This window comes from Mytilus galloprovincialis, chromosome 8, assembly GCF_965363235.1.
Source record: "Mytilus galloprovincialis chromosome 8, xbMytGall1.hap1.1, whole genome shotgun sequence".
Classification (NCBI taxonomy): domain Eukaryota; kingdom Metazoa; phylum Mollusca; class Bivalvia; order Mytilida; family Mytilidae; genus Mytilus; species Mytilus galloprovincialis.
Genome location: NC_134845.1, coordinates 59,453,769 through 59,469,874, shown reverse-complemented (window position 1 = coordinate 59,469,874; position 16,106 = coordinate 59,453,769). Strand labels below are relative to the sequence as shown.

General features: G+C 31.1%; 1 protein-coding gene across 4 annotated transcripts in view; it reads right to left on the bottom strand.

The window, feature by feature from the left end:
• The window catches only part of LOC143042300 (CD109 antigen-like), a 52,598-nt gene that overhangs the window by 1,642 nt on the left and 34,850 nt on the right, over window positions 1-16,106 (bottom strand). For all 4 annotated transcript variants that reach the window (XM_076214574.1, XM_076214571.1, XM_076214573.1 and 1 more), the window contains 16 exons: window positions 13,937-14,054; window positions 13,192-13,305; window positions 11,963-12,064; window positions 10,554-10,682; window positions 10,041-10,179; window positions 9,342-9,518; window positions 8,490-8,571; window positions 7,604-7,760; window positions 7,020-7,097; window positions 6,255-6,429; window positions 5,544-5,761; window positions 4,595-4,753; window positions 3,364-3,426; window positions 2,468-2,577; window positions 1,737-1,890; window positions 253-355 (listed from right to left, as the gene is read on the bottom strand). In XM_076214574.1, coding sequence (XP_076070689.1) covers window positions 253-355; window positions 1,737-1,890; window positions 2,468-2,577; window positions 3,364-3,426; window positions 4,595-4,753; window positions 5,544-5,761; window positions 6,255-6,429; window positions 7,020-7,097; window positions 7,604-7,760; window positions 8,490-8,571; window positions 9,342-9,518; window positions 10,041-10,179; window positions 10,554-10,682; window positions 11,963-12,064; window positions 13,192-13,305; window positions 13,937-14,054 — 2,078 coding nt within the window. The remainder of the gene's footprint in view (window positions 1-252; window positions 356-1,736; window positions 1,891-2,467; window positions 2,578-3,363; window positions 3,427-4,594; window positions 4,754-5,543; window positions 5,762-6,254; window positions 6,430-7,019; window positions 7,098-7,603; window positions 7,761-8,489; window positions 8,572-9,341; window positions 9,519-10,040; window positions 10,180-10,553; window positions 10,683-11,962; window positions 12,065-13,191; window positions 13,306-13,936; window positions 14,055-16,106) is intronic.

Here is a 16,106-nt window from a genome sequence, read left to right as displayed (position 1 = left end):
ATATTTTCTGTCTATGAAGAAATAAATCAAAATCTGAATAATTGGCGTAGTGGGTTATTTAAAAGTGTGCATGATATTTTTTTTTATGTAATAACGAATAGGCAGAATTCCTTATAATTTAATTCTAAAAAGCTGTAAATAATGGTGAAAACATTGATGACGTCGCGATAAATGACAAACTTATGTGTATGAGCTGATAGACAAAACACTGTCAAAATTAAATTATTCCTTATTTAAGCAAATAAAACTTACTTGGTTCATAATAGTCATATATTCTGACTGGTGATGGTTGCAGCTCTGCCACTCGATCAGTTCGCACAATATTCAGTGATACACATTGTTCCTGAGCATCAAACTAAAATAATGAAGACATATTAATCAAAATAGGTGTAGCAATTGAGGGAAAGGGAAATGAACACATTTAAATGAAGATTGATAAGTTACGGTTGTGTGCAGAGCAAGCATTACATAAACTGGACGCTGTGTGCATCATATGAATTATATAATTCAAATAATTAGGTATTTAGTGATTTGAGGGGAAACATAAACAACAATAAAAATGCTGAGAATATTCATAAAAAATCCAAAATAAAATAAGAGTGTTTAAGAGTGCATTTAAAATGGTAATAAGTTCAGACTCATCATCAGTGTTCGACAGCCATATTTAAATTATCATTTCTATTTTGTTTTAAGTCAAGTAATTTCTGAGTGCCTTTAATTATCACTGTCTTCAATAGTTATCAAAGGTAACAGGCTTTTAATTTAATACACCAGACACACGTTCCGTCTTCATAAGACTCATCAGTGACGCTCTAATCAAACTATACTGAGCCAAACAAGTTTAGCAACAAAAATGTGAAATTTTATTTTATTACAAAATCATAAAAACATATAATGTTATTAATAACAAAATGAAATAATGACATGTCAGACATGAATATTTATCAAACACATTCATTAGGATTTCTTTGTAGGGAGCGCGGGAAGGTCAAAATGCGGAAATGAATATAGTGTTATTCAAAATCTGTTTCTCAGCCATGTCCTTAGTGCACCAATGAAGGATTGGCATGCACACCAGCAGCTGCCCTTAGTCAATACCGTTCTCTTGAGGCCGAAAAAAACTTGTCACGTGTTGAAGTGAAGGTAGCGCTCCTCCATTGACGATAGTTTTTTTGGTCTAAGAGATATCGACCTATCTTTTACAGTTGCAATTTGCAGATATCTGTTTGTTAGTCTCTAAACTGTTGCCTTATGGACATTAAATTGAGCCACGATGTCAGCAACACTCATTCTGGCATCAACCATTCCAAGAGCTTTCTGACGGTCATTTCATGGAAGGCCTGGTTGGTGTCCCATTCAATTTTTTCAAATGTGTATGTGTTTTGCTTACCAATGGTGTGTTTCTGAACGCGAGTAAATACGAAATTTTTAATATCGTTTTAAAAGTACAGGTACAGAAGGTAAAACATAAATTACACGTGCAAAGCCGAAATTGCGTAAAATCAATCACCAGGAAAAAAGCACGACTGCTTTAAATTACAGGTAAAACTAATGATTATATACTAATGATGTTTACCCCCCCCCCCCAAAAAAAAATAAAAAAGGTGTTGCTTTACTTTTTTGGCTCAGTATAGTTAGAAAGACAAACAAGTACAAAGTTAAAGATCAGTATACTTTTAGCTATTATCTATATATATATAAGATACATGCATTTCATTTACTTATTGTATACATACCTTGTCAAAATACAATACTAGCTTTCTAAATAATTCTTCTTTTCGTTTATACTCTGGAGCTAACGTAAAATCAAGAGATTCATAGTCTGGTGTCATTCCTGATGGTATGCCAATTTCCATTATAGACATTCCAGTTTCACCTTCCTGACGCCATCTTTTTTAATTGAAAACAAAGATATTCGTTTATTTCTGATTTTAATTCATTATTTCAAGCATGATTCTTCAAATATGTATGATCACAACCATGACCTTTACTTTTTCTGTCAAATGTAGTCATATTACTGCGTGTATTTGAACTCCTTCACATAACAAATGATCGAAACTGTTTTCCTATCTTGTATTTTGAACTGTATACCGTAAAAAAATGAGCTTGTGAACCTTTTTAACGAAACTGTCTTATAATATAGGTACCAAATCAAGTAAATTTGATTGGCTGAATTTTTTAGCTCAAATTCACGTGATATGGCTAGTTTGCATTTGCCTGAAGCAACGCTGATCTTAGATGATTTAGTCTGTTCTATGTGTGCTCATTGGTGTATAATTATTATCATATTTAAAATTTGTGGCTCTATAACTCTTAAGTTGTCCTAGCTATGATTCATTTGTTCCAAAATAAATTGTTTTGAGCATTCACATCTTCTAAACAGCAGTTGTGAAACTAGACTGATGGCGAATTTAACCTTGAATTACAGCCAACTTTGTCCAATTAATTTCGAAAAATAATAACATACCTTCCGCAAACTTGAAGTCTTAATCCTTTTGTTGTTTCCTCTGATATTGTGGTATTGATATCAAATGCTGACGTTTTTATGTCATCAGCAGTGTAGAAATAAACAGCAACCTGAAAGTAAGAGATTTAAATGTAATTATCCAAATTATTCATTTAAAAATGGTATAACAAGTCTTTTGTATAAAAATTTTAAAACCGCTTTTACCAATCAGTTTCGGTAAACACTTGATCCTTTTTTTTTATTCAAAACGATTTGAACTAATTACACATTTTATGAATAAATAAAATCCTTCTTAACTTGTTCATTCCCAAATTTTATCAGGAAAGAAAATTAAATATATTTGCCTAAAATTATTATTTTTTGTTTTGATTTTTAATCAATATGCATATAATAAATTTGATAAATAATGTTTTTAGTAATAATTGATAGTATTTTGTGACTGAACAAATAATTAAGCCCTACACATACCTAAATGTTTTCAAGAAATGCTTTATACTTGGTTCTGTCTTTTCTTATTTGTACAAGATTAACATTTGCTTTGTATATATTACTGTAATATGTAAGAATATAGAAATTCTAATTCTAACTGAAATTTCAAATTTGATTTATACAATTTGAATTAGGATTCTGCGAATCTTTTGATAAAAATTCATAGGAAAAAATAGGTCATGAGAATTTTTTTTTCGAAAAGAGCTGTTGATCCACTTAATATATCATGTTGCGAGACGGAGTGTTATCCTTTTTTTGTAAGATTTTCTTGTTCTTTTAATGGTAGTGATATGCTGGATGTTGGCATTGTCTGTTGTGCTATCCAATTATTATGGCAATTTCTGTTATTGTGTTTCTATATATTATCTAAGACATATTTTGCGGACCATATGGTTATCCATTCTTACCTCCGCTAAGGAAACTCCTTTACCCTTTGCAAATACCGTGAGTTCCTCTACTCCCGTGGGAACCTAAAAAATATATCAAAGTACATGTAAAATAGGATACCAAACTATATATCTGTAGATATCGGACGAGTAAAATAGTCTGCATTCAAGGACATAAACGATACACTAGCTGCTGGTTACCATAAGGTATACAAATATGCAAACCAATAAACTAAAATACGTAGTTCGCTGTAAAAACCATTCTGAAAATTGAACCGACATTAAAGAATGAATCATAAAATAAATGCACATATCTTCAACTAGAACATTGGAAAAAACTTTTATTTTAGTCTTTAGTAACGCATGAGTATATCCTGCTACTTTTTCGGCAACCACCTCATAATATCCCTTAAATATTGGTGGAAAGGGCTTAGGCTAAGCTCTGTTAAATACTGCAAGGGTTTTGTGCAATGACTGCTTGTGCGATGATTTCCCGCAATTCAATATTTACATTTTTCAACAATGTAAAAGGTAAGCATAATTTTTATGTTTTTAAAAACTTGTAGTATCATATTTATAATTTTCTTGTAGCAAATACTATACTATGACATTTAACAAATATTGTTTTACATAAAATCCTTGTTCTTTAAAATTCATATTGTGTCAATTCTTATTTTAAAAAATATTGTAAGTAAGAGATTGCAGCCATTTCTACTTGCTGAATTTGGTATTGTTGCATTTTTTTGTCTAAAAATCAAATCCGATTTTGCTTGGCTTAATTCAAGCACAATGGCTGACTCTTTTGTAGATGAATCGTACGACTTTTATTATAAATTACTGGACTGCTGTATAATGATGACTTTGGTCATATTCATTTTAGTCTCGTTTTCTTCATTTTCGTCTTGTTTTATTTCTTTCGTACATTCAAAAATCGATAAGAAATTTAGATTAATATTAAATAAAAAAAGGTTTGTTTGTAGTTAAAGGCTTCCTTCTTTCAATCTTTCATTTTCAATCTTTCAAGAGTTGTTACGCATTCTTTAGATTTCCATGTTGTATTATATCTATCGTTGTTTATCTTTTTTTGCCATAACATTGTCAGTCTATGATATTGAATATCCCTTTAGAACTTTCGTTTCTTTTTTTAAATTAAGTAACTAAATATATGGATACACGATGTATTTTGATTACTAGAACAGTAAATTCAGTAAGAATGGTAAACTAAATTATAACGTGATCTTTCTCAACTTACCTCAAATACTTTCAGAACTAGAGCATTATCACGAGTAATGATATGTTTATCTTCAAACTTTTCACCTTTAAGGCTTTTTATTGTTATTTCCATGTTAAAGTCATTCGAGTATATCTCCCCTGCAAACTCTGCTAAAGCTTGTAATGCAATAATTGTGTCCTGCAATATATTCAGAAAATCAATATTATTCGTGTGTTACTAAGGTAGTAGTTCTATGTATAAAAATTTAATTTTCTTTTTTGTGTTACTAAGGTAGCAGTTCTTAGTTTGTAAACTGAATTTTCTTTTTACAGTTTCAAATTGATATTGATGTAAACGATAAGTCTTAAATGGATAGATCATTTTAAGATTTATAAACTATACACGGACTATTTATACCACGGATACAACAATGTGTGAATTTCCTGTTCTGTACTTGAAACATAAGGTAATTATAGTGTCCATTTATTTTCATGATGGTGCATCATTTATAAAACGTGTTTAAATTACACATTTTTCTCTTTAAACGAAAATACAACTTTATAAATTACGGAAACCCTGAACACTTGAAGTTCAAGGATTGTTTAATGGCTACAACAGAAAGAGTTCTATGAAAATAAAGGCCAGGGAAGTACCCAGTACAGCCGAATCCACATAAAACCAACTACTTGATTATCTTATCAGTAATCCTTTATATTTATTTTCATAACAAGTAGAGTTGGGTAATAAAACATATTTAATAAATTCTAGTCCTTACTTGTCTTGACGAAAATATAGCTGTATTTAATATCCTTCTGTTGTTACTACCATAACAAGTGTAGTTTTATAAAAGTAAACATCAAATTATCCTAATCTATTTTTTCCTTACTTTTGTTGTCGACAATCATATATCCTTCTTTTAGTAACACCATTACAAGAAGAATTTCGTAAAAGAACAAATAAAAATTATAGAAATATATCTTTTCCTTACCTGTGTTGAGGCAAATCCACCATTAGGATTTCGTTGTGATGTCAACCAACGTAGTACTGGTAAACCATTTTCAACATCATTGTTCATTGCATAGTTCATGAGAATATATGAGGTCAGTTCAATATCTATAGCATTTGACTGACTGTGAGGAGGATTCCAATTTGAATATTTCTTTTCGTTTGACTCTTTAGCATTATGTTTCCAGTACCTTGTGCCATCTAAAAATATAAACAACACCATGTGATCTAACACAAAAACAGACTGGCAACGCAAAGCAGATTTATGCATTCAGACGCAGCAATAAATAAGCTATAAACATGATAGAGACCATGTGAATATCTTAACGCTTAACCAGTTAATGGCCTTCTCCCATATACCATATATCCTGAGAAAAAAACCTTCCTCTCTTACTATTCTCTTTTATATCCCACCACACCATATTGACAACACTGTTGCTTTAGATTTTTCAGTCACCAAAACGATAAAAAAAACTTAATTATATATGTCATCATTCCGATGCCCATTGTCTGTGGGTTTTTTTTTTTTTTAGTTCTTTAAATTTTGATGTTTGGAATAACATACTCAATCGGCGCAATATATTTGAATTTTCCTTCTGGTTGCGACTGCCACATACTATATATAAAACATAGATATGTATGAGATATAAACACTTTTTATTTTACATTATTTCTATTCAGTAGGAATATTTACCTTCATCTACAGCCAACATCTTCAGTCTCTCTAATATGATGATTGACTTTGGACTGTTTACAAGTTTTAAAGCATACGAAACTATTGCCATTTCGTAAGTGTCAATCAACTTGTCAACCTCTCCCTCAAGGAACGTTGTTGCCCGTTTAATAGATCTTGCAGTTCGGTCGCTGGCCTAGAAAATGATTGAACATACATATCAGTAATGATAAAAGTGAAGACGAAAATGTTTTATTTTTCTATAAAACTCTTTGGTTCACAGTTATGGTTTCAACTTTATGTCTACGATTGTCTTTTATACTTAGCATGAATAAATTGTATGCTGACAGTCAGGTTTAAGAAATCTCCTATAAATAGAGCATCAAATTTTTCAAAAATAACTGCATTGAAATAGCTGTCAAATTTTAATTTGAAAAGACAAAAAAGAAAAGTGGTGTTTACCAATTATTACTTTGTATTTAATATGTACGTATTCTTAATTAAAAATTATTATATTATTTGTATTTAATTTGCAGCTTGTTTGTAACACGTACAAAAAAAAAAGTATAAGGGCTTTTGACTTGACAAACATTCAAACAAAAGCGAAACATTATTGAGTATTAATGACAATACGTATAAGTTGTATTAAATTCATGATTTGTAAATCAAAAAGCCGTATGTTGACGTCTGGTTCTCTTTTCTTATTGTGTTGTTTCATTGGTTTATATCAAATATCACCTTTTATCCGTAAATTATTTAATATTGCATTAATTTTGTTTATCTTACCCCTTTAATGACATCGGCTTCTTTCATCGCAATCAATACAAATGCTGTTAACGATCTCTCTCCTGCTGCTGAACCACCCTGTAATTATATCACAGGAATCGTGAATCTTATATATTGTATATATGTTTACTTTACAAAAGATTATTCCCATTGTATTTAAATGTATTTTTCTTTCAAATCGACATAGGAAGTAATATGAAATTTATTTTATAATTTCGTAATATGCTATTTTGCTTTATTCTGATTGTTTGAGATGACGATACCACCAACATTATTTTTTATTATAAGTTAGAATAGCTCTCATGATAAATTTTAAACCCAACACATATATTTAATTTTTAAAGCTGGGGCATTTACTAATACTGTGGACTCGTTATTATTCGTTGGATAACAACTTCGTTGGTTTCGTGGTTACTGGCAAACCACGAATTCAAATGTCCAACAAATAACAAAGTTTCTACAGGCTTTGTAGGAAGTAATTGTCATAAACAACAAAATCAAATACGCAACTTTTTCTCAATCCATGAAAATTAATACCCAAAACATAAATGTATCTACAGTTTCTTTTAACGTAGTCAACATACCTGCATAGCTTTGTGTAACACTTTACCAGGTTCTTTAAATGTCCCAATTTCTGTTTGTTGTAATACAAGCCAATCAAGTGCTTTATGGAATAATTTGTCGTCAATGAATATATCATCAGACGCTTGGGCAAACGATTTCACGACAAATGCAGTAAGCCTAAAAAATAACAGTTCAATGAAATTCGATGTGACTGTCAAACAAGTGAGAGGCTTAGCTAGCTTTAAAACTAGGTTCGATCCACCATTTATACATAAGAAAATGCCTGTACCAAGTCAAGAATATGGAAGTTTTTATCCATTCGTTAAATGTGTTTTATCTTTTAATTTTTCCATTTGATTAAGGACTTTCCGTTTTTTAGTTTTCCTAGGAGTACAGTATTTTCATAACAGGGTTGAAAGTAAGTTGAAACAGGGTTGAAATCTCGCAGATGTATTTAACCCTGCCTGTCCTAAGTTAGAAGCCTTTGTTAGTTTTTTTGGGGTTTGTTTTAAATGTTGGTTTACTTCTAAATTTAAGATATTACCCGGTAGTTAGATATCGGTTTATTTTCTCTTTTAAACATACCCATTTCCTTTTTATATTTTTAACCATCAATAACTTAAACATAAGAACGCGAATAGTAAAAAAAATAGTCAAATTAATATAGTAATCATTAATAATTCATTAAAGTAGAGCTTTTTGTAATTTCCCTGTGTTTTGATTTTATTCTGTGCGATAACTTCATTCCGTCTTTCCATTTTTGCCGTTTGATTGGTTGGTTATTGTTTGCAATATATTTATTTTTTCAATCTCTTTCATGCTTAACAGTCCTGTTACGGCGTTTCATTATGTGGCGTAACAGGACTCGTATTTCATCTGTAATTTCCCTCTGTAATTAAAGCTTACCATGTAGTTCCAGATTTATCGCTATTTCCAAAAGCACTGTATGATCCATCGTCATGTTGGTAAGTGAGTTCTCTCTGATATCCTAAAAGTTAAAAATATTTCCTTAGTACAATTATGAAATGAATCACTGCAATACCGACACAGATTGAAGCATGTTTACTTAATGACTGAAATATTGTTTTGCTTTCCTTATTATATAATCGTTTTGGCGAAAGAAAGTCAATATATTTAAAGGCGACAATAATGTTGCCAAAATTAAAATGGCGACAATCGATTAAGGAGAAACAAATAAAGGTAACAAAAAAATGACAAGGTAATAGCATGAACGTTCATGTCCAATTGACTGAATCTATATATGTTTCTTTGTTATCTAAATTTCAAATTTTAAAAAATATGTCCATGTCTTTTGATTGAGTTAAGCCATTTCATTTCAATTGGTATTATGTATTATGTCTTTCTATCGGGAGATGTTACACTATTGTTTCAGATAAGGGTGAAGGTTTGGTACCATTAAAACTTTTAAACCTGCTGAAATTGTTAGCATCTATCCTAAGTTAGAAATCTGATGTTTAACAGTTGTTGTTTGCTGATGTTGTTCATAAGTGTTTCTAGTTTCTCGTTTTTTGTTTTAAAGATTATTAGTCCATTGGTTTCCTGTTTGAATGATTTTACACTTATAGTAATTGTTGGGTCCTTTATAGCTTGCTGTTCTGTGGGAGCCAATGCTCCGTGTTGTAAACCGTACTTTGACCTATAATGATTTACTTTTATAAATTCTGACTTGGAGGGCACTCATACCACATCTTCTATATCTATTCACAATTGATTATATTTTACTATGTTTAGTCTTACCTTTTATCATATACTCCTTTGATTTCGAATCCATATTAGATTTTAGATTGTTTGTGACATTCAAATATCTTCGTACAAAAATATTTGGTGCAAAATTTAACATGTTTTGCTCTCCACAACCATAAGGCATTTTGATCAATTTCTCCAAACCATTAATTGAAGGTCCCATCAAGTCACCTGAAAGTAATCAAAAGATATACATACTACATTCTCTAAACTTTTCCGGTTCCGGTTTTGTTTATGATGATGGAAAATTAAACCACCAAATTGAAAATCCACAATAAATCAACTTTCTCATTCTTCCATTATAATTTTTACTTTAAAACTATATTTCTCACAAACTGTATTTCAAATAACGAACTCTCAATAACTGTCGCACAACCATGACAACAGGAGAGTTTTATTAGCTGTAAAATGATATTAAGCTTACCATTTATTTTCTCGGAAATATCTGTACTAAATGAGGAAATAATAGTTGCTATCTAGTTTTTCCTTTTGTTAATATAGTCGGGCATTTAATTTGTTAGACTTTAAGTTATAAAATAAAGGCAACTATGTACTTTATTTGGAATTTGGAACATTTTTTTATTCGTTTGCAGCTAACGAGTCTTTAGTAGACGAAACGCGTGTCTTGCGTTCTACATTTTAGGATCTATGATAAGTCTTTACAGCAAAATTTCTTGTGGAGCTGTTACTTACCTATTACAGATGCCGTCACACGTCGTGAACCTGCAGTGGTATTGGCTGGGAAGGTAATATTTACTGTTTTATTAAATGTACCCACTGTCTTCAGGTCAATCAGTACCGGTATGTTATATTCCTGAGCTGTTCCGGAAGGCTGCAAAATTGTAGTTTTAAAATATATACTCATATTGATATTATTTTAGAAACCGTTCAAACTATTCATAAACGAATGCAATTATTAAATCATGTCAGATTTGCATACCTAAACGTTTCTTGGATCAACTTAATGTTAACAGGAATAAAACTGTAAATATTAAAGGGAAATCAGTTGATTGAAATATAAAAACAGTAAAGAATTAGCAAAGTAATTACATTTCAAACAGACCCTATGGGAAAATTCAGCATTTCAGTCTACCAGTACGTAGACAGCTTCCATGTACGATATACTTGGATTAAATTTACATAAAACTAATTACAGATGATGTATTTCCGAAATTATTAAATAATTTTTATGTTAGTTTTTAATACCTCTACAAGAAGATCCTTTTCAACGGCATCAGACGCCGATGCAGTCTGCGCAGTAACGGAAATCTTCAATTGACCAACTGCAATCGGAACAATTGGAAAGAAAACAGAGCCAATTCCTCCTTTAAGCAACTGAAAATATTACACGAATTAGAATTTTAAATCAGTGAAATGCATTTTAAATTATACCCCATTTTTTACAACTGTTTAAATCATTTTGGATCATTACATTTAGCCTTAGTAAACGTTACTGCATTGATTTCCCGGGACTTAAACTGAATTGTTACGCATTAAACACTTGTTATTTGTGATCAGGTAGATAAAGACAACAGTAATATACCGTTGTTCAAAAGTAATAAATCGACTGAGAGAAAACACTTCTGGATTACAAACCAAAACCGAGGAAAATCTTCAACTATAAGAGGAAAACAAAGGAACAGATGGACCTTCGAAATTTAAAACAAACAAAAGGCAACATATATATATATATATAATAGAACTACTGCCATATTCCTGACTTGGTACAGGACATTTTAATACATTTTTGCTTGCCAAGGGTTTCGATCGAGTCCCCTTCACACCACCCTTCACGGATTAAGATAGAATTTCGAAGACAAGAGGTATTGATTTCTATCGGTCGCATTTGTAACTAACTGCATCCTATCAAAAACCACCTTTTTTTAAGTCGATCACATGTAACTGTAGAAGATGTAAATAAACAGTTGTCATGTGCTAATTATGCAACAAGTCTTATCCCTTAAAGCATTGAACGATATTTTGAGACAATTTTAAAGCTCTTTTGTAACTAATCGAAGTGCCTGTGTATGTTTCTAGCGCAGACGTTGGGATGTCAACATATATTTTCAATTCCTGTTTCATGAAATTTGTAGACTCTAAACATGGCCATGCTTACACTCTACACTGAAGAGAGTTTAAGTGCTGCTATTGGTCAAGAATGACGATGTCGGAATGGCGTGACTTATATCTTCTGGCAGATGGCGGAGCACAAATATTGGCTATATCTGCCATGAAGGGCCTGAATCGTTAACCTTGGCTAGCTTTATTTAAGATGATTTTAAGAAACAAAATGGGTGTTTGATGACATGCTACACCCCCTCCCACTGTAGGACAATCTTAAACAATATCGCTAAAACTGAGATCCAGATTGATTGACAGATACATCTATCTTAAACTAATTTTTACATTTAATGATAAATTAAATTTGTATCGATTCAGAACAAAACAGAAGATGAAGTAAAATTAACATCAACATCAAAGTGTCGTTCAATATAAACATATAAGATCAAACAATATAATGTTTAAACATACATTGGAAATGGTGTTAAAGGACAACCAGGGCGATGTTGTACGTACTGTGTATGTATCAAAGTTCCTATACGGATAAGACTCACCTTAATCCACCTGCCAACTTTAGCATGCATTCGTTTCCTTGCTCCAGAGCTGTATGTTATCTCATTTTCCATATCCATATTTTTCTCCAATATCACCAAAACCTGCAAAATAAAATGTAAGCCACACATAAAAATGTTTGGTATAGAACAGTTGTGTTTGCTCTTAAACTTCGTACTTTATTTTGCCTTTATAACTTTTTGGGATTGGAGCGTCACTGATGAGTCTTTTGTAGACGAAATACGCATCTTGCGTAAATAAAAAATTAAATCCTGGTATCTATGGTGAGTTTATTTAAAAACTAAGAAGGAACATTACTTCAGTTGGTGTGTACGTATGTCATTCAATGCTCCAAGAACGCCTCCGAAACAACTGATATGTAACTCAGCAGGATAAAACTTTGAAAAAACTCATTACATAAAAAAGCATCTGCGTGTACGATCACAATCATTATGGAGGTTCTAATCACAATACAAATAATATTTTGCTATTTAATATTGAATGAAGAAATGGCATGTGATCTTTCTAATAAATTCATTAACAGCCGATTGCATTGAGTTTGTCTGTAAATGTAATATCTTTGGTTAACTTGCTTGCTAGCTGAACTGCGAAGTCTATATAAGTTAAGGTATACTATCTCCTTTCGAAGTAGCATAGTCTTACAGACAGATATATTTGTTATCTGTCCGTCTAGTTGTCCGTCTAGTTTACTCTTAGTTTACCTAACCTAATTATAACTCCACGGTTCATCTAGAAGCAAGCTAACCAAAGATATTACCTTTACCTACACAATCAAAGCAATCGGCTGTAACTTATCATTTTTGTCTACAGAATTAGACAGTTGGTTCACATTCTCACTCTGTAAAATGATATCTGTTTAAATTCTCATATGAATCACATTCTGTGTAAACCATTAGTATCAGTTGGTGTGGCTACCTTAATTAATTCATTGAGTAAATCCTCTATCAATAATGTATAAGACCTTGAAGACAGTACTTTGACCTATAATGGTTTACTTTTATAAATTGTGACTTGGATGGAGAGTCGTCTCATTGGCATTGATACCACACTTCTTATATCTATATAAGACATTATTTGGTAACTTTACAATTTACTTTTAAAATTGCATTAGAAGCTCAATAGAACACAGATTGGAACTAGTAAAGAGCATTGTTAAAACTCATCTACAAAAGGGAGTTATTCACTAGGCAATACTACTAATTATACATACCCATTCACTTGTTGCTAAATAATTGTGTATGTTGATCTGTAAAACTACAAGTTCTCCTCGTACAACTGAATATGGTAGTACCAATTGCATAAAGAACGGCATGAATACATTCAACTGTAATCAGAAATAAACATTTTAACATAATGAAATCAATCGTTAAACAATTTAATTAAGTCTAGAATGTAATGCGTCTTCTGATTAACTAAAAGTGTTTTGTTTATCAGCTCATAGACGTAATTGTGACAGGTGACCGTGATTTACATTTTTCATGTTCATGATTTACTACGGCTTGAAATGGAATTTATTATTAAATTATAAGAAATGACTGTAATATATTTTCTGTTTAGTCAACAATAACATAACATAATGTGGTTCACACTTTTACATAACCCGCATGGGCGTTATTCAGTGTGCACCACATTTTTTTTACGTCATTCCTTCAAACAGAAAAACTATTACAGTCATTCCTTAATAAATTTAGTATTTAAATTGGAAATGGTTGTAGTTTGAACTCGTTTCTTACACTTCTAAGAAGTTTTGTTTATGTAAATGAATTATCGAATGAAATCATATGAAGTATATAAGACGTACAATTCATAAAATGTAAGTTGGTACATAAATCGTTATTCTCAGTATACTGCATTGCAAACTGATTACAACACGTGTCTAGATTGTCTACAGCACCAAATTTAAGAAAAAGAATTGCCGTTTGTTTAGGAAAAATAAAAATGGAAAAACAACATACGTTTGATGGTTGGGCTGTCAGTCCAAGTCCAGACTCGGGATTGACTGCAAAAGCCGTTGCAACCCATGAAGTAATAGTATCTGGAACTTTAACGTTGATTGTTGTTTTTCCTGTGTCACTGTAAAAAAACATAAATGTTCCAGAACTTTGTTTTGAGAAAGCTAACACTGATCGAATATTCTTGAATGTATTTTACCAATACATTTTTAATTGACGTGAATTTATATTTTAAGTTTCACGTCATTGAAGTTGGCAATTATAACTTCGTAATAATAAATTCAGATCTTGCTTATCGTTATAATTCATTCTACGAAACAAAATTCATAGTAAATAAACAAAACAGATATGAAAAAACGAGATAAAAACCGGTAATAATAAATGTAGTTCGAGTTTGCTCTTTAATTTAAAGTAATTAATTCAAATGATAAAAAAAATTAAATATCACATTTAATTTTTAAGTTATATCTGTTGATAATGAGTATCATCCTACAATACACTTAAAGTTAAACAATAACAAAATACATTTTTCAACATTTTAAGATATCAACACATGCTATACATTTCACATCACATGCTACATGCATCTATTTGAATTGTTTAATATATACTCACATTTTAATAACATCACAATTTGATTCCTGATATTCTCATTTCTTACTCGTCAAACTTACCTTTCGATAGCCAGGTATAGTGTCTCTCTGAACTTCGACTTATACTATTCAGAATATTTAATTTTTTAAAATTTGTAAAGAAATAGAAAGCAGTAGAGGGGTATACTGTTTACAATAATATTGACTTATGCTATTCATAACATATTTACGTTGTAATAGGCTTGTTTTGCAACGTATGATACTTTTTGCATATTTATGTTTATCTTTTGTATATTTTATGGTTATTTTTTGTATATTTTATGGTTATTTATATATATTTGGCATTGTACTTGATAATCAGGATGACAAATAACTTAGGATGCTTTCCTTACATATAAATAAAGTTTTAGGCTAACGCATTAGTACAGTAACAGTACATTTTCAAATGCATTATCCATGATACCTTAATCTTTAAACTAAAAACATATCTGACAATGAAGTGGATGCTGAAAGTTTCTAATGATTTATGAAATATAAGATTAATTAGGTGTTAATTTTAAATTCGTGCCAGGTGTTTAACATAATAATCAAGTAGTGATGTTTTCAATATAATTTTTACTACATACACTGTTTAGTATAGATATATTTTGAAGCTTAAAACTATAGTACAATATAAGGACTATCCCCTGGTGTATCAACTCACGAAACAGTCAAATTACTCCACAACCAAGTATCTGGAAATATCTTTCGGACACGTTTAATTGGTTCTAAAGATTTTCCCTGCATAGCTACGGGCCTTAAGGAAGTTGTTGTGGTCACTGGTAATGTCGGCATCACGAAAAGTCTCGTAGTCATAAATGACGAATAGTACAATGGATCTTAAACAGAACATACAAAAGCTAATGTATTTGTATATGTAACGGAGCTATGGACATCTGTCATACATGAGGGAGGTTCAACAAGCTAGAGCACCAGCACACCAACCATGAATAACATATGCATATAGGTAAATAAAAATGTTAAGTATAAGCTATACGTCAAGCTACATAAAGAAAACATAAAAGCATGAGCGCATGTTCGATGTAAACAAAGGACAGCACTACACATAAAAAAAAGAATCTGTTTATATATTTTATATGCATCTTCACCATTTGCCGCATTTTACTGTTGTGAGATGAAGAGATTTGTTATTTGCATCTGTGGCAAGCAGTTACTCACGGAATCGTTTCATTAAGCCATATCCAACTTTCAGGAAAGTGTTTTCTTATTTGACTCGTTGGTTTTAAGACGTTAGGACGAAGATTTTCATTTTCAAGGTGATTTGCATGTTGGTCCTGCGACATGCGTAGACCCCCATCGTCATTCACATCGCCATTCATATAGGCACTCACTTCATAGACATCGTAGTAATGAACTTTGAATATGTATTTGTATATATTTTAAATGAATATACTAACAGGTTAAATCAAAAACATATTGAACTCAAAAGGAAAATTAAAATGGAAAGTCCCTAATCAAATGGCAAAATCAAAAGTTCAAACACATCAAACAAATAGATAACAACTGTCATATTTCTAACT